The sequence below is a fragment of the Abramis brama genome (genome assembly GCF_963993115.1).
Source record: "Abramis brama genome assembly, chromosome: 8".
NCBI lineage: Eukaryota > Metazoa > Chordata > Actinopteri > Cypriniformes > Leuciscidae > Abramis > Abramis brama.
Genome location: NC_139970.1, coordinates 20,554,159 through 20,574,790, shown reverse-complemented (window position 1 = coordinate 20,574,790; position 20,632 = coordinate 20,554,159). Strand labels below are relative to the sequence as shown.

The 20,632-nt window shown below is 43.7% G+C and overlaps 1 protein-coding gene across 1 annotated transcript in view; it reads right to left on the bottom strand.

The window, feature by feature from the left end:
- Window positions 1-20,632, bottom strand: part of cfap65 (cilia and flagella associated protein 65) — a gene marked incomplete at its 5' end in the record, with an annotated part of 33,699 nt that overhangs the window by 999 nt on the left and 12,068 nt on the right. Inside the window, 15 exons of the mRNA XM_084122758.1 lie at window positions 410-700; window positions 1,681-1,803; window positions 1,916-2,139; window positions 2,256-2,300; window positions 2,393-2,530; window positions 3,282-3,398; window positions 3,545-3,688; window positions 13,014-13,163; window positions 13,365-13,556; window positions 14,249-14,359; window positions 14,443-14,509; window positions 14,598-14,774; window positions 14,860-14,988; window positions 15,075-15,288; window positions 15,518-15,646. Coding sequence (XP_083978884.1) covers window positions 410-700; window positions 1,681-1,803; window positions 1,916-2,139; window positions 2,256-2,300; window positions 2,393-2,530; window positions 3,282-3,398; window positions 3,545-3,688; window positions 13,014-13,163; window positions 13,365-13,556; window positions 14,249-14,359; window positions 14,443-14,509; window positions 14,598-14,774; window positions 14,860-14,988; window positions 15,075-15,288; window positions 15,518-15,646 — 2,251 coding nt within the window. The remainder of the gene's footprint in view (window positions 1-409; window positions 701-1,680; window positions 1,804-1,915; window positions 2,140-2,255; window positions 2,301-2,392; window positions 2,531-3,281; window positions 3,399-3,544; window positions 3,689-13,013; window positions 13,164-13,364; window positions 13,557-14,248; window positions 14,360-14,442; window positions 14,510-14,597; window positions 14,775-14,859; window positions 14,989-15,074; window positions 15,289-15,517; window positions 15,647-20,632) is intronic.

Sequence of the window (20,632 nt, the reverse complement as noted above, 5' to 3'; positions counted from 1 at the left end):
CATAGTTTCTTGTTTGTATGACATGTGGACTTAATCAATCCCTATCTTGAGCAAAATAAGAAAGCTGACAAAAAAGAAAAGCAATAGATTTCATGTCCGTAATTCATTGCAAACAAAAAATCGCATTAATTCGATCTCAAACATATTGTTTAATTAATAGATGTCCACCACCTGCGTGACATCATTAACCAACATGGTTGAATGACAAAATTTATAATAATTCAATTTAATTATTTTACCATACTGCCATACAAAATTTGAAAAAGAAGCAGCTTTGTCAGTAGTACAGCAGAAATATACACATCAAATATGGTCTTGGACAGTGGGGGGCCATGCAGTGAACCACTGCAGACTCGCATCACCATGTGGAACTGCAAAAACTAATGTTGACTGCTTTAAAACAGCACACCTGCGAATGGACTCCTGGACCTTCATCTTTGTCTCCTCCTGTAGTTCTTTCAGAGACTCCTGGTCGCACTCACTCCTGGGTCTGTCTGCAGTGCTACAGTTTCTGGTGTAAGTCTTTGCTGGAGCGGCACTGGACATTTCTACAGGGTCCTGGCAGCCTGCAGCAGAGCGGGGTTGAGTTTGTGCGGGGAGGGCAGGAGCAGGAGCGGGTCGCAGCTGTGTGAAGTACGGCACCTGCTCAGTGTCGCCCTCTACCAGAGACTGCTGGAACTGAGGCTCATCTAAAAGACTCCTGTAGGAGAGAGTGAACGGTGTGACCTCGCATAGAGGAAGACTAGGAATGACAATTATTCCATTTAAAACGACAGAAGACGCGCAGAATGTGCATTACCGTTCAAAAAATAGGGATTAGGTTACATTTGTGTTTTTGAAAAAAGTCACATGCTCATGAGGCTATATTTATTTGATCACGGTAAAATTGCCTAACATTAGTAAAATATTTCTATTTTAAAATGTAATTTAATTATACCTGTGATAGCAAAGCTGAATTTTCAGCATCATTACCCCAGTCTTCAGTGTCATATGATCCTTCAGAAATCATTCTAATATGCTGACATTTCTTATTATTATCATCAATGTTGAAAACAGTTGTACTGCTTAAAGGTCGGGTAGGCAATTCGTTTTATAAACACTTTTTGCTATACTGGTTGAAACTCTCTTCACATCTTGATAGCAATCTATAATATAAGTGGCCTAAATATTAAAACATGTACATCTTTTGTGAAAGTCTCAGGACAAAACATTTTCATCCAATCATTGCATTTGGTCCTCGGACTCTGATTTATGCGTTTCTCTGGCAACACTATAAACTCCGAAATGAATTATTATTGTAATGTTACGTGCTTTGAGAGACAATGTAATTTTACGTCATCTCTCGTGACGCTTTGCAGACTTTTGAAGGAGGCGTGGTTTTGGAGAGCGCACTGAAGGGAGGGTGGGATCTCATGCTTTCAACGCTAGCTTGCTATTGCTAGCCTCTCTGAAATTGCCTACCCTACCTTTAATGTTTTTGTGGAAACTGTGATACATTCTTTTCAGGGATTCTTCAAACGAACAGCATTTTTAAAAACAAAATCTGTTATAACATTATATAATTATAAAACATGTCTACTTTTGATCAATTAAGTGCATCATTTTTGATGAATAACAGTACTGATTTCTTTCAAAAAACGTTTGATTGGTAGTCTATAAATTAGACAATGTAAGACATACTGTAGTAAAGAATTGAGCGCATGTGTGATGACGTCTCTCTCGAGAAGAGTGAGAGGGGGCAGGTTTGCAGGAAGATGGCAGCTCTTGCCTGTGCCAGACTGAGAATGCTTGGGCTGCGTAGATCTGAAAGAAATAGAATAATAGACATTTGTTTACTTTTAATCCTCAAACTAAATCCTCCAGGTTTCAATGAAATAAATTCCGGATCAATGCTGACTTTTGCACCCCATTGTACCTGTTGATGTAATGAGTGTTGAACTGAGTGGGGAAATGTGTTTGGTACTCCATGAGGCTGTGAGAGCGTGCCGTAACAACCAAGTGGAGCAGTGTAGGACAGGGAGGCTCGGGGCGTCTCCTCCTTTCCTGGCCTGTCTGCTGCAGGACCCGCTGTTCAGCCCGACTGGGTCTCGCTGAGGGACCGCCCACAGCCTGATCACTGCTACGAATGGGCGGAAGGGCCTGCCATATGGGGAACAAATCATTAGTCTCTCATTTAGAAACAAAATGTACCATGTAAATTAGATTCAAAATTTGTGTGAATCACATAACTTAATTGTCTTGTCTTTGTGGTTTACCTTATATTTTCTTGTGCCAGTTTTCTGTTCAAGCACTGCACCTTTCTGAGGAGGATAATTCGTTTTTTAACATGATGTTTTGATATGGTGAATGGGATTTGAAAGGCTACTTGTGTTAAAGATGTGTGATTTCTGACCTGAGAGCATTTATCCAGTTGCTTTGTCTGTAGCAGGTCTTTCTCAGTGAGTGTAAACTCATATTTCTGTCTCTCTGTCTCCTCTTCCCACTGTCGCAGGTCTTTGTGATACTGTGCTAGCATATTCACAAGTGTTATCTGTCAAAGAGAGCCACAAACATTTAGATTTGTTTCAAGTATACAGTGGCCCCAAAATAATGTATGTGGATATTATATGAAGTCAGTTCTCCTCAAGTTCAAACAAGTGGTCTTGACTCAACATTGAAAGTGTAGTCATGATCGTGTTACGTAACTACTACTGTTTGGTGTCAGTAAGATTTAAAAAAAAAAAGAAATTAATACTTTTATTCAGCAAGGATGCATTAAACTAATCAAAAGTGACATTAAAGACTACATTGTTACAAAAGAGTTATATTACAAATAAATCCTGTTCTTTTTAAACTTTCTATTCATTAAAAAATACTGATGTACCACAAAAATATTAAGCAGCGCAATTGTTTTCAACAATGATATTAATAAATCATGTTTCTTGAGCACCAAATCATCATATTAGAATGATTTCTGAAGGATCATGTGACACTGAAGACTGGAGTAATGATGCTGGAAATTCAGCTTTGTCATCCAGGAATAAATTACATTTCAAAATGTATTACAATACAAAACGGTTATTTTAAATTGCACAAATATTTCACAATATCACTGTTTTTATTTTTACTGTATTTATGATTAAATAAATGCAGCCCTGGTAAACATACAAGACTTTCTTTCACAAACATTTTAAAATAAAAATCATACCGACCCCAAACTTTTCAACGGAACCTTATCATATAAGCATACTGTTTGTGTCTATACGTGAATGTGTTCACTGGTGTATCTTTGTATTCGTCACCTCACAGAGGAGGTCTTGTTGGTAGAAAGCGGGGCTGGCTGAGGCCTGTATTGTCACGATGCAGAGAACACTTTCCCCTGGTGCAAGACGACCACTCATAGGACAGATCCTTACAGTCTATGGTCAACATTACAAACAAACACATGCGATCAATAGTCAATATATACTGAGTAGACTGGCCATGTTATCTGATCAATACACATTTTTTGGAATATAATCACAATTTTCATTTTTGCATGATCTAATACCTATAATATACACACCTGCTGGCATTCTGTGCTTGTTACGTTCCACTTATACAACACTTGGTCTGTGTATGAGACATTGGTCAAAAAAAGCATGCGTGTGCTTCGAGAGCACACTGGGATATCACCAAAACACACTCTATCTTCAGACAGGAACACCACCTACACACAGAGAGAGAGAGAGAGAGAGAGAGAGAGAGAGAGAGAGAGAGAGAGAGAGAGAGAGAGAGAGAGAGAGAGAGAGAGAGAAAATATTCTGAAATTATTGTGGAACACTTCTTATATATGGCTTGCACTGTAAACATTTTTCGTAATTTTAACTGTAAAAAACTGTAAAAAAGCAACAGAAAAGACATTTTTAATTGCTTTGCATTAATTGCTTAACAGTATGTTCCCTTACTATATACAATGAAAAACTGTAATAGCTCTCAAGGAACATTTCATGTAATTTTACAGTAAAATACTGTTGCATTTACCGTACCTTATCGCAAAAATATATACGGTAGTAACTTTTATATTTTACATCATTGAACTCAAATTTACGGTAAAAAAACTGCCAGCTGTGGTTGCCTGCAATTTAAAAATATTGTATTACAAACCAATTTGTCATAAAAGTTATTATTGAGAATTACCAGAGGTTCAGACTTGATGTTTTATTGAAATTAATAAAGTTTAAAGTCACCATTATGGAGATGACTGTTTGCTTTAGTTGGGCTCTTGACCCTTGACTTTCTAACCTTAGATTTTCTCTGACTGCATTAACTGTTTTTATAAAACACATTCGTTATGGCATGAAAATCAGAGAAAAAAATTTGATCAGGTGTTCTTGGCTATTTATTGATGATAACATAATCGTCATGTAGTGGCCTGATTCACTGATCTCATAAAGAGTCTTATCTTTTATTATATGACGAATGTTTAATACTAATATATTTCAAGTTTTTGAGTGTAATAGCAGATAATCTGAAGAACTTTAAAAACATATGGTGTAGAAAAAAGCATTTGAACTACTGTACGATTTAGACCAGCACAGACATCAAGAATCAGCGTATGAATCTCAACAACGGTGACAATCAACAAAATAATCAAATAAAACTCTGAACATCACAAAACAAGCTACTAAAAAGTTGCAACAAAAAGAACAGTAAAAATAAAAGCAGATAATAATAATTAAAAGAAAATACTAAGGCAATTCAGCATAATGCTGCAATGCATGCTGGGAGATATTGATGAGTTTTGAATGATGGCTCCCATCCTGCACTGCACTTTTATCATCACCGTTGTTGAGATTCATATGCTGATTCTTGATTTCTGTGTGTGTCTGTAAAGATACAGTAGTTCAAACCTTTATTGTGCACAATTTTTTTTTTTTTATTCTTCAGATTATCACAACACTGATGGATCACACGCTGTAGAATCATAGGGCTACTACAATCAATAATGTAAAATTAATGAACCATTTAATCAAAGGTAAGACTCTATATGAGCTCAGTGAATCAGACCTCTACATGATGATTATGTCATCATCAATAGATAGCCAATATCACCTGACTCATTATCTATCTGATTTTCTTGCCATAACCAACATGTCTTATAAACACAGAGTTACAGCAGCCAGAGATAAACTAATCTTAGAAAGTCAAGGGTCAAGAGCCCAAATAAAGCAAACAAATGAATTGTTTCAAATGAAACAATAAATCGTCAACATCTAAACCTCTGTTAATTCTCAAACAGAACTGTAGATGTATGACAGAAATAAAGACAATCTGGTTAATAAGTGAAGCTGGTAATGCTGTTTGTGGAGTTGTTTAATCCTCCTCTGAGATCTTGAGAGATTTAATGTCTTCTTTTATCTTCAGCTGATTTCATCTAAGGCTGTGGTTCTTTTGTTTCTGCTCGTCGCTTCTCTTTTTTCTGTTCTTGTTGTTTCTCTAAACTGACATTGCCAGAATTCCCTGTGTGACACTTCACATTTGATGTTATTTCATTTAAATAATTATGTTTCTTCTTAGTTTTTGTTATCAGTTATGTACATTTGGGGTTTATATTACATAATATATTGTTTAATGAATGTTTATGGCATTATTTGGAGTCATGTGTGTGTCATCATGATGGTGTTTTGTATTTGTGTGTATGACACTGTGCACCTTCTTTATATTAACATTTGCCTCAGCTTATGGAAAACTAATGGTGGTGAACTTTGAATCATCATGTGCTTTTCTTTTTTACCGCCTGTATTATTATGGTGGTTATCAGTATATTCAGTGTTCGTACACCTTTTCCAAGGTCAAATTCAAGCACTTTTCGAGCACTTTCAAGGTCCATTTTAAAGCTTTTTCCAGCACCTTATACCACCGTAAATTACATAGAAAAACAAAGTCAAAATTATTATTTTGTGTTTTTATCACATTAAAAGAGATAATGCTTTAAACGTAATAGCAGAAGGATCAGATATTTAAGCAAATCACAAGTTTTAATTTTCAAAACCTTTCTACGATTTGATAATCTCACTGAATCGTATCACGATTTTGATTAATTTTGCAGCAATAATAAACACCATCATTAGACTGCAAATATGTTTTGTCATTTTTACTGCAAATACAGAGCATTTGTGATGAGATTTTGTGCAAACAAAACCTGTGACAATGCATTCTTGCACATTTGAAATGTTTGCATCTCTGATGATGTTAGTCATCTAACACAGTCTGTTCATCAAAAAGAACACAAAAATGCATCTAATGACAGGTGCAAAATGCAAACACATTTACAAATTTACAAAAGTAAAGAAGACATTTTCAGGGAAAAGTGTTTGTTTTCAACAACAAAAAAAGATATCAGGGAAACCTTAGTCATTTTTAGTCACTTAAAACTAAAGCTATATCAAAATGTATTTAAAACAGAAATGCATTTAAGACTTACTGATATAAATATCATAATTAAACTTTATTTGGATTGCTTCTTTATTACACAATGCACATTTCTTAATATTAAGCCTAAAATGTGTTTTAATATCACTATTAGTAAGGATAGTATGTAATCTCAGTATAATATCAGTCTTTAAATGCAAGATATTTAACGCGTACCTAACGTATACTTGCAATATTTCCACTTCAGCACAATCAAATATACTTAAGTATACCTTAAGTTGAACTTCAGCACTATTTCTGGATAACTAAAGTGCATTAAGTACAAAATTAGTTGTTCCAATTTAGCACTTTTAGTATACCAAATTATACTAAAGGTACAATTGCAGGGTATTTATACTAAGTACATAAATATGTAAATGTATTTGTAGTATACTGTTATGTATTTCAAATACATTTTAGTATATTTATTTTTCACTAGGGTCCCATCATGTGCAAACATACATCAGCAGTCTCTTAAAATGTCTGATTTAGAGTTTAACGATCCTTTAATTTATATTAGTTTGTATACTGGTTCAAAAGCAGATCAGACTGGCAATAAGAGAGGGCATTTTATGAAAGAGATTAGAGAAATACAGGCCTAGGTGAGATCACTAGTGACATCACAGCTAAGAAAAATTAGAATGTTGACAATCGCTATAGCGAACACTCAGTCTGTTTGGCTACTGGTATCTGCATTACTCTGTACTGCTTACTTTAATAGTTTGTTTGCTTTATTGCAAGATTTGACTGCTCGAAAATGATATAGTTTCTTTCTGCTCGGTTGCATACAATTCCGTCGACATATTCAATCTGCAAGACCAAGTTTGAACTGTTGCCTGGAAGATTGAGCTGGCTCTCAAAGAACATCAAGCCATGCTGATCACTGTGAGTCTGGTGCTGGTGCGTTACTTCTTCACCAAGGTGAACAAACATGCATCTAATACAATGCAGTCAGAACGAACCACACAAGAAAAACTGATCGCAAAGACAACGAAGGGACAACAAAAATGGCTTTTCACAAAATATCAATGTAAGTGCATTGTCATTGTACCATCTCCATCTGAGCATATATTCAAGTAAATTATCATTTATGCAGTAAATTGCACAATTGAAATGTTATGTTTTGTTTTATTTGCTGCTCTAGGGCTAGGCCTTAATGCCATTCTTGATAAGGAGGAAGATGCTTTGTTCAGGGCGAGCCCAGCTTTAAAAGGTGGTTTTCCTTTAACTTTCCTTTAATCCTTTAACTTCTGGTTTATGTTGTATAATTAAAAAAGGGTGATCTTGACATTTAAAGATAGCTGAATTATTTTTAAATTAACAGTGCAATCAAACAAATATATAAAAACCTAACCTAAACCTAACAAATATATAAAAACCTTTTCAAAACTGATATAATGCATATTTTTGAGTCATTTACGATGTGTTTAAACAAGTTTATGTTGTTAAATAACATTTCAATGTGTACATTTTGTGACAATTTTTATTTATTTCAACCAGTTAGTTGTAGCCGGCAGAAACAGCGGTTTCCACGGTAACGGCTGTACACAAAGCAGCGCAACGCTCATTAACGCTGCTTTATCAGGAACGATAAAGAAAGATTCAATGAAAATAACATCGAAACTTTTGTAAAGACAGTCAGTTCCCTTCAAAGATACATTCATATATAAAAAAATAAAAACACGCCGCGTTTTGACGTTGAAATGTGCAGTGCTCATGATTATTCAACGATGTTCCAAAAAAAATAAAAAAATAAAATAAAAAAGGGGGTAATGTGCCTACAATGTTTTTTTTTTATGGAGGAGGAGCAAAGAGAAGGGCTAGAAGGGCTTCTATACTCTTTGGGAGGAGTAAATTGCACGCGCACTTGTGGCGCGCGCATTATGGAATGGTGATCACTTTTTGAAGATTCACTCACGTTAAAAACGCGAAATAATATAGATTTTAATATAAATTCTTGCACTTTGTTCGCACTAGCTAGCCTAGTGATGATGAAAAAATAATAATAATAAAGAGAAAACGTTGTTTTAGATCTAAACACATAGATTAATGCGTTAAACAAGCGTATTTGACCGTTATTGCATCTCTTCTGCTTTTACAGTTTCTCGCGCCATGTTTTAAAATGCCTTTGAACCCTTGAATGAGTGCGGATTTCTAGTGCATTTACTTGAACTTCTTAGGTAATATCTATGGTTAAACCATAGGGGTTAAACCCATTTGAGTGGACTGAATATGAATAAAGCTCTCTACGAACTTGACGTGCGATGCCGCGCTGACTGACATGTATGCGCATGAATCACTGTCACACGCACAAGCTCAGAGCAATATTGCAAGTTACTGCATGATAATACATTTTTAACTAGCAGAATAAAAATGCATCACGATGCAGATAGTCCCACTTTTAGTTATGTCTTTTAACTATTATAGTATTTTGAAGGGCAAAAACATGAACTTTAACTATTGGCTTTACTTCTTCAAGTCAGCTGTCACTGTAGTGCAAGGCCAGTAGCATATAGCATTAGCTCCTAAGCCTGAGATAGGGGGCGTGGTTTCAGCAGCCAGGCACCTCAGCTCCACCCACGCCCGCCTCTTTGCTCATTTTCTGTTATCCGGGAGTGACGCGCTGCCAAGATGGCAACGGCCGGCTACACTTTAGGCTTCAAAAACTCTCTTTAGAAACCTACGGGTGACGTCACGAACACTACGTCCATATTTTTTTAGTCTATGGCTTCTTATCACATCTTCTGTCCAATCAAATGCTCTCTAGAATCTGAAGCGTCCCGTTCCCTATGCTATATACCACCTGGCCAAAGATACCGTGGCTGTACCTGACTGTACGTTCGGCAGTAAACACATGCTCAGTGTCTGCTGCTCGTACTCATCAGTTCCATCAGTTAACTGTCGTAGTTACTGGAGTCACATATACTCTGGGTTATTGTTTATTTCGGGTCGGAGCGACTGTCAGGCATGTTCGAAAGTGGGTAGCTTTAGAAAACTGGATCTGCGCTGACTCTGTTTTTTATTATACTGATAAAAATGAAGTAAATTTAAAAATATAATAGTTTCTGCTTTCTTCTTTTGCCACAGTGTCTGAGACTCCTACTAAGAACGTACCTCTCAGATTGACACTGCCTCTGAGAACCCTGCCTCTGAGAACGACCCTGTCTCTGAGAACGACCCTGCCTTTGAGAACGACCCTGTCTCTGAGAACGACCCTGCCTTTGAGAACGACACTGTCTCTGAGAACGACCCTGTCTCTGAGAACGACCCTGTCTCTGAGAACGACCCTGCCTTTGAGAACGACACTGTCTCTGAGAACGACCCTGTCTCTGAGAACGACCCTGTCTCTGAGAACGACCCTGCCTTTGAGAACGACACTGCCTCTGAGAACGACCCTGTCTCTGAGAACGACCCTGCCTTTGAGAACGTCACTGCCTGTGAGAACGACACTGTCTCTGAGAACGACACTGTCTCTGAGAACGACACTGCCTCTGAGAACGACACTGTCTCTGAGAACGACCCTGCCTTTGAGAACGACACTGTCTCTGAGAACGACACTGCCTCTGAGAACGACCCTGCCTCTGAGAACGACACTGTCTCTGAGAACGACACTGTCTCTGAGAACGACACTGCCTTTGAGAACGACACTGCCTTTGAGAACGACACTGTCTCTGAGAACGACACTGTCTCTGAGAACGACACTGCCTTTGAGAACGACACTGCCTTTGAGAACGACACCGTCTCTGAGAACGACACTGCCTCTGAGAACAACACTACCTTTGAGAACAACACTGTCTCTGAGAACGACACTGTCTCTGAGAACGACACTGTCTCTGAGAACGACCCTGCCTTTGAGAACGACACTGTCTCTGAGAACGACCCTGCCTTTGAGAACGACACTGCCTTTGAGAACGACACCGTCTCTGAGAACGACCCTGCCTTTGAGAACGACACTGTCTCTGAGAACGAGAACGACACTGTCTCTGAGAACGACCCTGCCTTTGAGAACGACCCTGCCTTTGAGAACGACACTGTCTCTGAGAACGACCCTGCCTTTGAGAACGACACTGTCTCTGAGAACGAGAACGACACTGTCTCTGAGAACGAGAACGACACTGTCTCTGAGAACGACCCTGCCTTTGAGAACGACCCTGCCTCTGATAACGACCCTGCCTCTGAGAACGACCCTGCCTCTGAGAACGACCCTGCCTTAGAAACAACACTGCCTCTGAGACTGACACTGTCTCTGAGAACGACACTGTCTCTGAGAACGACCCTGCCTTTGAGAACGACACTGTCTCTGAGAACGACCCTGCCTTTGAGAACGACACTGTCTCTGAGAACGACCCTGCCTTTGAGAACGACACTGCCTTTGAGAACGACACTGTCTCTGAGAACGACCCTGCCTTTGAGAACGACACTGTCTCTGAGAACGAGAACGACACTGTCTCTGAGAACGACACTGTCTCTGAGAACGACACTGTCTCTGAGAACGACACTGTCTCTGAGAACGACACTGTCTCTGAGAACGACCCTGCCTTTGAGAACGACCCTGCCTCTGAGAACGACCCTGCCTCTGAGAACGACCCTGCCTCTGAGAACGACCCTGCCTTTGAGAACGACCCTGCCTCTGAGAACGACCCTGCCTTAGAAACAACACTGTCTCTGAGAACGAGAACGACACTGTCTCTGAGAACGACACTGTCTCTGAGAACGACACTGTCTCTGAGAACGACACTGTCTCTGAGAACGACACTGTCTCTGAGAACGACCCTGCCTTTGAGAACGACACTGTCTCTGAGAACGAGAACGACACTGTCTCTGAGAACGACACTGTCTCTGAGAACGACACTGTCTCTGAGAACGACACTGTCTCTGAGAACGACCCTGCCTTTGAGAACGACCCTGCCTCTGAGAACGACCCTGCCTTAGAAACAACACTGCCTCTGAGACTGACACTGTCTCTGAGAACGACACTGTCTCTGAGAACGACCCTGCCTTTGAGAACGACACTGTCTCTGAGAACGACCCTGCCTTTGAGAACGACACTGCCTTTGAGAACGACACTGTCTCTGAGAACGACCCTGCCTTTGAGAACGACACTGTCTCTGAGAACGAGAACGACACTGTCTCTGAGAACGACACTGTCTCTGAGAACGACACTGTCTCTGAGAACGACACTGTCTCTGAGAACGACCCTGCCTTTGAGAACGACCCTGCCTCTGAGAACGACCCTGCCTCTGAGAACGACCCTGCCTCTGAGAACGACCCTGCCTTTGAGAACGACCCTGCCTCTGAGAACGACCCTGCCTTAGAAACAACACTGTCTCTGAGAACGAGAACGACACTGTCTCTGAGAACGACACTGTCTCTGAGAACGACACTGTCTCTGAGAACGACACTGTCTCTGAGAACGACACTGTCTCTGAGAACGACCCTGCCTTTGAGAACGACACTGTCTCTGAGAACGAGAACGACACTGTCTCTGAGAACGACACTGTCTCTGAGAACGACACTGTCTCTGAGAACGACACTGTCTCTGAGAACGACCCTGCCTCTGAGAACGACCCTGCCTTAGAAACAACACTGCCTCTGAGACTGACAGTGCCTCTACGACTGCCACTGCCTCTGAGAACGACACTGCCACTGAAACTGACAGTCTCTTTAAGACTGACAGTGCCTCTCCGACTGACTCTGACTGCATTGGAGCCTGTCACTGCATCGTACACTGTCACTGCATTGGAGACTGTCACTGACCCGGAGACTGTCACTGACCCGGAGACTGTCACTGTCACTGCATTGGAGACTGTCACTGACCCAGAGACTTTCACTGCATCTGAAGACTGTCACTGTCACTGAACCGCACACTGTCACTGCATTAGAGACTGTCACTGAACTGGAGACTGTCACTGCATTGAAGACTGTCACTGATAAAAAATGTTTTTTTGCTGAAATCATTCCACAAAGCAATACTGTCTTTATTTCACTTATTTATTAAACACTAGGGGTGTAACAATATATCGTGTCACAATAAATCAAAAAATGCAAAATATATAAATGCAACAATATGTATCTTGGATAGTTCACCCAAAATAAATATTACACTTTTTTTTAAAAGAATTTTACAACGGTATAAAGCAGATTTTAATATTTTAGTGAAAATAAATGATAACGTTTATCGGTTAATGAAATATACCGGTAAGGGTTGTCCTGTGAAATCTAAAAGGTTACTACTGTATTTTTTATGGTAAAGTACTGGGAACCACAGCTGATGTTTTTTTACTACACATTTAAGTCCTTCTGAAGTTTTTTTTTTTGGCGTAAATTTAAGTCCAAAGTAAGGTTGCTACCATATTCTTTACAGTAAAATACTGGCAACCAAGCTGACGTTTTTTTACCGTAAATATCAGGGGTTTTTTTTACATTGTGGGTTTTTTTTGCCCGTAAATTTAAGTCCTGTAAAACATAAAGGGTTGCCACCATATTTTTTAAGGTAAAATACTGGCAACCACAGCTGCCAGATTTCTACCGTAAATTTCACAGTTTTTTTTTTAACAGTGTGTATCATCAAGCACTCTTACTTGTCCAGGTACTAGGATTCTTTGAGTGCAAGGCACAGTAATACGTCCATCCTGTACTTGAATGGGTTCTGACTCTCTTTCGTCAAAGCCTTGGCCCTCAAACGTTACAAACATGCTGTCCCCCTCCACCACATGAATTGGAATGTCCACCTGTAAAACATGGAGTTGTGTACCAAACTCAGTACAAAACACTTAATATTGTGCATATTAAAGTTGCCAAGTTTACAACCTGGCAAACGACAACTGACTACAATCTAATCAATTCCTGATGAACAAAATCAAGTCAAGAAGCTGTTTCGCTTATATATGTCACAATAGAGAAGAAAAGATTTTTGAAGTGAAGTAACTAACACTGTATGTTTTAGCCTCCAGTGGGGAGAAGATCCACTCCACAAGGGCGGTGTGGCCTGGCTCGATCTCTCCACCAGGGTTCATACACTGGAAGATCGGGTGACTGAAGTTCTCCTCCATCAGCTCCTCCAGTGGAGTGGTGTCGAAGTGGTACCTCAGTGGGAGAGTGCCTGCATTATACAGTTCATACACCTGTGCAGATGAAACATTTAGCATATTTGTGACTATTAAATATAAACAGATGGTATCTAGCAGATGACTGTAAGAATCTGCCAATAATTAAACAATGAATATTTTTTGTTGTTTTTTACTCACTTTATCCACAAAGGTTTTCAACCTTTTGACTTTAAGGCCCCCATTGTCCACAACAATATATTTGGAGACCCCCTTTATCTATGCAACAGTTTATATACATTAAATTTCAGGATTCCTGACGGTTTAAGCGCTAAATGTTCTTCAGGGATCCCACTCTTTTTAACCAATAAACTTGCATGTCTTTTCCAGTTGTTTGTGATTTACTGGACTTTTTTTTTTACTATAATTTCTTGATTTTTAGTTGTTTAGCTCACTATAATACCTGTTTTGTCTTATTTTAAATAATTGTAAGTAATCTTGAGGCCCTATTGGCTGGTTAGCATGACCCTGTTAGCCCCTGCTGGTAGATACTTCAAAAATATACCAAATATATAATATAATATAATATAATATATTAATATAATATAATATAATATAATATAATATAATATAATATAATATAATATAATATAATATAAATGCTTATTTGTAAGATTCTATTATAAAAAGAAAAAAGTTTAGACTTTCTTGCGTATAAAAATAAAGAGCTTTCAGGAAAAAACGTCAATTCAGGTAACCTATATACCAACCTGTTTAGGGGGGCTGAATCCACCAATTGCCATCGGGGCAAAGATGTGCCAATTGGAGGAAAGGTGAATGTAGCGTCTATCTCTTTCCACAGTTGTTCCTGTAAAATTCAGCTAAAAGATTCGAGAATTATCAGCATACATTGTTTGCTAAAAAAATATGCATGTGCTGTAATGAAAAGAATCATTTGTCTTACCAGTATCTCTCTTCCATGTGAAAGTTTCAACAAGACAGGAAGACGGTCTGTCCCCACAAATTCATGTCTGGGAGAGAAGCATATGCCTTATAGTTTTCTGTGCATCATAAAACAACACTTCAGAGCAGAATCATTACAGTGCTTTTTTTCCTGACCTGTATGTGAATTGCACTGTCCTCTGTTGGCCGGGTTGGAGTTTACCAGAGCGTGGGAATATGGAGAAAAGCCTGTGCTCTTGAATCTTCATCAGGTGGAGCTCAGATGGACTGAAATCTCCAGTCTCAGCCCAGTACTCCAACTCAATCTGTTGGTCCTCTGGGAACAAGAACGACCTAAAGGGAGACCATTTTGATCACTTCTTTATATTGCCGGTGTGACTACCGTAAACTATCGGCAGACCAAGTTATGGATGCTCACCACTCTACAGGAATGCTTCCTGGGTTTTTAAACAGAAGCAGAATACTGGTGGGGTCTGAGCCCAGGGGAGCAGCGCTGAAGCTAAAATCCATCGTGGCCGAGGTAAAGATAGAGGGGCGATGTCGAAAACTGCGGAAGGTTTCAATAGATATCAAAAGAAAGTTTTATTTTTATCGAACTGTTTTAATGAAGCAAAAAACAAACAAAAGTATTGCCTGTGTCTAGTGGGCACCCTGAAGGTGAGCTCAGGTGGGCTGGGATCTCTGCGTAGATAAGCGTTGAGTGCATCCAGATTGAAGAGGCGCCAGAGCTGAAGTTTACTCAGCCGCTCCACATTGCCACAGCTACGGACATCCATCACCTCCATGGTGGGATACACTCCCTCAGCCTGTACATGGCATATAGACTGGGGCTCTCCTTCCACAGAGCCTGGCCACCAGAAAAACAAACTTTACATTGTGATAAAATTTCACATTCTCTCAAATGTGCAAAATGGCATATTTGAAAATACCAGCATGGTCCAGTTTGGTTTATGCTGGTTAGTGGTGGCCAATACTGGACTAACGTTTGGAAGGTTGTAGTATGCAAGGTGTTTCAATATTGTCTAATACACACACAGGAATTGCAGTTTGAAGTGATTATTTTTTTAGTACGCTACCAGAGGCACTGAGGATATGGTAACTGATTGTCCAGCAGTAATGGACTCTGCGAGCCGGTCTCACTGTGCAGCGGATCGGTAGCCTGCAGTCGGCAGGTATGGTTCCCTTTACATTCTCCATCTCCAGAACTGAAAAATTAAAGCTTAATTGACTTGACAGACCGAACATCAATCATATGTACAACATAAAACATCTACACTACCTTTCAAAAGTTTGGGGTGTAAAATTGTTGAATGTTTTTGAAAGAAGTCTCTCACCAAGGCTGCATTTATTTGATCAATAATAGAGTAAAAACAGTAATATTGTGGGATATTATTATAATTTAAATATAACTGTTCTCTTACGAGAGGTTCTCTCGTATTGCGTAAGTTGCTTACGCATCGGGAAAGTCTTCTTTCTTCGAGATCTGAAGCCAAAAATTATCCTTAATTTTGTATTCATTGTCAACGCAGTGTGGCAGCCGGCAGACCTAGGCAGGCTGTATAAGCGTGCTCATTGGCTGCTCGGCGGCAACTGCTTAAGCCTATCAGTGAGCACTCTGAAACGTGGCCACCAATGAGGGCGCTTCGCGCCCTCCACACCCTTCTAACCGTCAGAATGGGTGTGGCCAGCGTGTATATAACCAGTGCTCACAGGCTAGAAATCAGATTTTCTTGTCTTCAGCGAAGCTCTTCGCATCGCTGGATCTTGAGAGCCGCCGCCGTTGAAACCAGCGACCAGCAAGCTTAGGACAGCGCCTGAAGAAGCCGGTCGCCTTCGCCGCCTTCAGCCTTCCGTGCCTGCTACGCTATCCGGCGTCATAACCTTTACTGCTGTGTGTTCGCCTACTGCGACACACGTTTTCTCTCTCTCTAAAAGAGCACGGGGCGTTTTTCTCAAAATGCCCCGTTTTTCCTGCGGCACGTGCCGCGCTCCGCTCAGCAACGGAGACCGCCACCTCATCTGCGCTCTCTGCCTGGGCCGCGAGCACGCCGCCACCGCACTCTCCACGGGCGGCTGCCCTGAGTGCGAGGAACTTTCAATGTCGACCCTGCGGGCTCGACTTGAAGTTTTTGACCAGGATGTCGCTCCGCCTGTCCCTGCTGGGCCGCGCAAAAAGAAGCGCCGCTCACAGCGACCACCGGAGACCGACGAGGCGCTTCGAAGCTCGCCGGATCCTCTCCCTCGAGCTTCCCTCTCGCCTTCCCCGCCCCCCCTCCCGGCCGCGCAGCCGCCGGCTCCCGCCCGCGCCGCCGCCGCTTCAGGGGATGAGGCGGACGAGTTTGATGAACGCGCCGCAGACAGCTGTTCCATCCTGGCCTCTGACAGCGAGGAGTGGTCCACTGCCTCCTCTTCAGTCCAGGAGTCGGGCCGTACTCGAGCGGGAGAGGACGCGGAACTGTTACGCCTCCTCACGCAAGCTGTTGAACAGCTGGGCCTTGATTGGTCTCCTTCTCAGGAGCCAGCACCGAACAGACTCGACGGCTGCTTCCTTCATCATCGCCGCCGACAGCCAGCGGTCAGAACTGCACCCTTCCTGCCTGAGCTTCACAGCGAGCTCTCTAAATCGTGGAATGCTCCATTCTCCGCGAGAGTTTCTTCACACGCCTCATCGACGCTCTCACAGGTTGACGGCGCCGCTGAGAAGGGGTATAATGCCATTCCCCCCGTGGAAGAGGCGGTCGCAGCGCACCTTTGCCCGCCCTCTGGTTGGCGCTCAAAGGCTGCCCTCCCGTCTAAGGCTTGCAGGACCACATCAGCCCTCGTCGGCCGCGCTTTCTCCGCCGCCGGACAGGCTGCTTCTGCACTCCACTCTATGGCCATACTGCAGATCCTCCAAGCTAACCTCCTCCGTGATCTGGATGAGAAGGGCTCGGAGTCTGCTTCCATCACGGATTTGAGGAGCGCGACGGACCTCTCCCTTCGCGCTACGAAATCCGCTGCCCAGGCCATTGGACGGTGCATGGCCTCTCTGACTGTCGCAGAAAGGCATCTCTGGCTCACGCTCGCGGATATGAGGGAGTCTGAGCGTGCGGTGTTCCTTAACGCCCCCCTCTCCCCCACCGGCCTGTTCGGCCCAGCGGTAAACGGGATCGTGGACCGCTTTTCGGAGGTTCAGAAGACCACACAGGCTATGAATTTGTTTCTGCCTCGGCGCTCCAGGCCTGCTGCACGCCGTCCTCGTGACCAGCCTGCGCAAACCTCTGCCCAGCGCCCAGCTCGACCTCCGTCCTCGCAGCGACGACAGGGCGGCCGCCCTCGCTCTCGCTCGACCAGCCGCGTCAGGCCGCCTCCTCCCCGGGGACCCCGGCAGAGGATCGCGGTGAAGCCTGAGCCTGCAAAAAACCTCCTAGCCCGAGGAAAGAAGCGACGATCGTGTCCCGCCGCGGCCGGACCATCGTCAAAGCTTCACGCTCTGTCAGTCCCCGTTGCTACGGTTACTGCAGACCCTCATCTCGCAGCCAACGAGCCGGTGAATTCACCCTCTCGCCTGCACACAACCGCCGTTTTCACGGCGACCCAGAGATATCTCGAAAAGAGCGTTATGCCTGGTCGCGCGACTCGCGCTGTGTGTGTTTCAAATGCAGTAAATGTGCCCACTTATCTGTGTTCACCTCTGCACACAAGCACCATAAACCCCGTGTTTCTCACAGAGCCCGCTCGCATAAAGCAGGCAAAAGCTGCTCGAGCGTTAAAAGTAGGTCACGTGTCCACCCCGCTGTGCCCACACCTACTCACTGCCCGCTCTGTTACACAACCCCTCACCACCGGTCATGTTATAAATACAGATGCTGTGCCCGCTCCCACGTGCTCACACATCCTCTCGAATACTTCGCCCCCGACGCCGCTTTCAAGCGTCGTGCCCCACACTGTATGTTCCCCGTCCAAAGCCACCGGGACGCTGTGTGTAAAACGGCCAGTTTTCGCTGCTTGCGACCCGCCGTATCTAAGCACCGAGAGCGCGCGCTCCGCACCCGCCCCTCCGTTTCGAGCTCTCGAGCCCGCGATCAGCGGCGATCAGAGCCCGGAGGCCATTCTGCCCCTGGCTGTACACGTGAAAGCGTGGGAAGCTATTCCGGGCGCGTCAGAATGGGTGCTGAGCACAGTAAAACAGGGCTATACTCTGCAGTTCGCTCGCCGCCCTCCGCGCTTTCAAGCGCGTATCGAGACCAGAGTGAATGGGGAAGTAGCACATCTACTTCGAGCAGAAATAGCTACACTTCTGTGCAAAAGGGCTATAGAACCGGTTTCCCCTTCCATGAGCGAGTCGGGCTTTTACAGCCGTTATTTCCTCGTTCCCAAGAAGGACGGAGCTCTCAGACCGATTTTGGACCTGAGACGTTTGAACAAGGCTCTTATGAAAAGACCGTTCAAAATGCTCACAACCAGACAAATTCTCGCGCAGATTCGCCCGAGAGACTGGTTTATATCTCTCGATCTGAAAGACGCGTACTTTCAGATCCAGATAATACCCCGTCACAGGCCATTCTTGAGATTCGCCTTCGACGGTCAGGTATATCAGTACACCGTCCTGCCTGTCTCTGGCACCCCGTACATTTACAAAGTGCATGGACACGGCTCTCGCTCCCCTGAGGGGTCGGGGAATGCGAATTCTGAACTACTTGGACGATTGGCTGATTCTAGCACAGTCAGAGGCCGAACTCATCGCCCACAGAACAGTGCTTCTAAGCCACTTGGACAGCCTGGGGCTTACGGTCAATTGGACCAAGAGCTCGCTAGTGCCCAGTCAATCAACCTCTTTTCTGGGTTTGGATCTGGACTCTGTGGCAATGACGGCCCGCCTGTCGACACAGCGCGCGCGCTGCATTCGACGCCTGGCCGCGTCCTTCCGGCCGGGCAGCACCGCACCTCTCAAAACATTTCAGAGGTTGCTGGGTTGTATGGCCTCAGCTGCAGCAGTGCTTCAGCTGGGTCTCTTACGGATGCGCCCGCTACAACGCTGGCTGAATGCCCGAGTGCCTCACAGAGCCTGGGCTTCCGGCGGCATCCGAATCAGAGTGACTCAGAGCTGCGTTTCAGCACTGAAGCCCTGGTTAGCGGCCGACTGGTACCAGCGGGGAGTGACAATGGGAGCCATCTCACACCGCAAAGTTATCTCGACGGACGCTTCCACCTCAGGTTGGGGCGCTCTGTTCGAGGGCAAACCGGTTTTTGGCCTGTGGTCAGACCAGGAAAAATGCCTCCACATAAACTGTTTGGAGATGATAGCGGTGGAGAACGCGCTCAAGCGCTTCCTCCCATTCATACAGGATCACCATGTGCTAGTCCGCTCGGACAACATGTCCGTGGTATCCTATGTGAACCGACAGGGCGGTGTCAGATCCAGGAATCTGTGCAAACTGACAGAACGCCTTCTTGTGTGGGCTTACCGCTCGTTGCGCTCGCTGAGAGCCGCGCACGTGCCGGGCCACTTGAATATCGGTCCAGACAGACTGTCCAGGGACAACATTCCCCCGGGAGAATGGTCCCTGCACCCCCAGACAGTCCAGTTTCTCTGGCGCCTATTCGGCAAAGCGGAAATCCAGACATGGCCCAGCCTCCCGCTGTATGCTTTTCCTCCGATCTCCCTGTTGCCACAGGTCATTTCGAGGATCAGGGAAACGCACCACTCAGTGCTTCTCATAGCCCCGCGCTGGGAGAACCAAACTTGGTACCCAGAGCTAGTGAGGCTGTCGCGCTCATCCCCATGGCCGATCCCGGTGAGAAAGGATCTCCTCTCCCAAGCCGGTGGATCGATTTGGCATCCCCATCCAGAGCGTTGGTCTCTGCATGCATGGGTGATCAACGGATACCCGTTGACCTGCCAGAAGGGGTCGTGAACACGATCACACAGTCTAGAGCTCCCTCTACGAGACGGCTCTACGCATCTAAATGGTCAGTGTTTTCTAAATGGTGCGCTACCAAGAGCTTGGATCCACGCGCATGCGGGGTCCCGCGGGTGCTTTCCTTCCTACAAGAGCTGTTGGAAAAGGGCAGGTCCCCTTCCACGCTCAAAGTGTATGTAGCGGCTATTGCGGCGTTCGCTGAGACGACGCGCGGCCGGGCAATAGGAAGGAACGAGCTCATTATCCGCTTCCTCAGAGGAGCTAGATGGATGAATCCCCCGCGGCCCC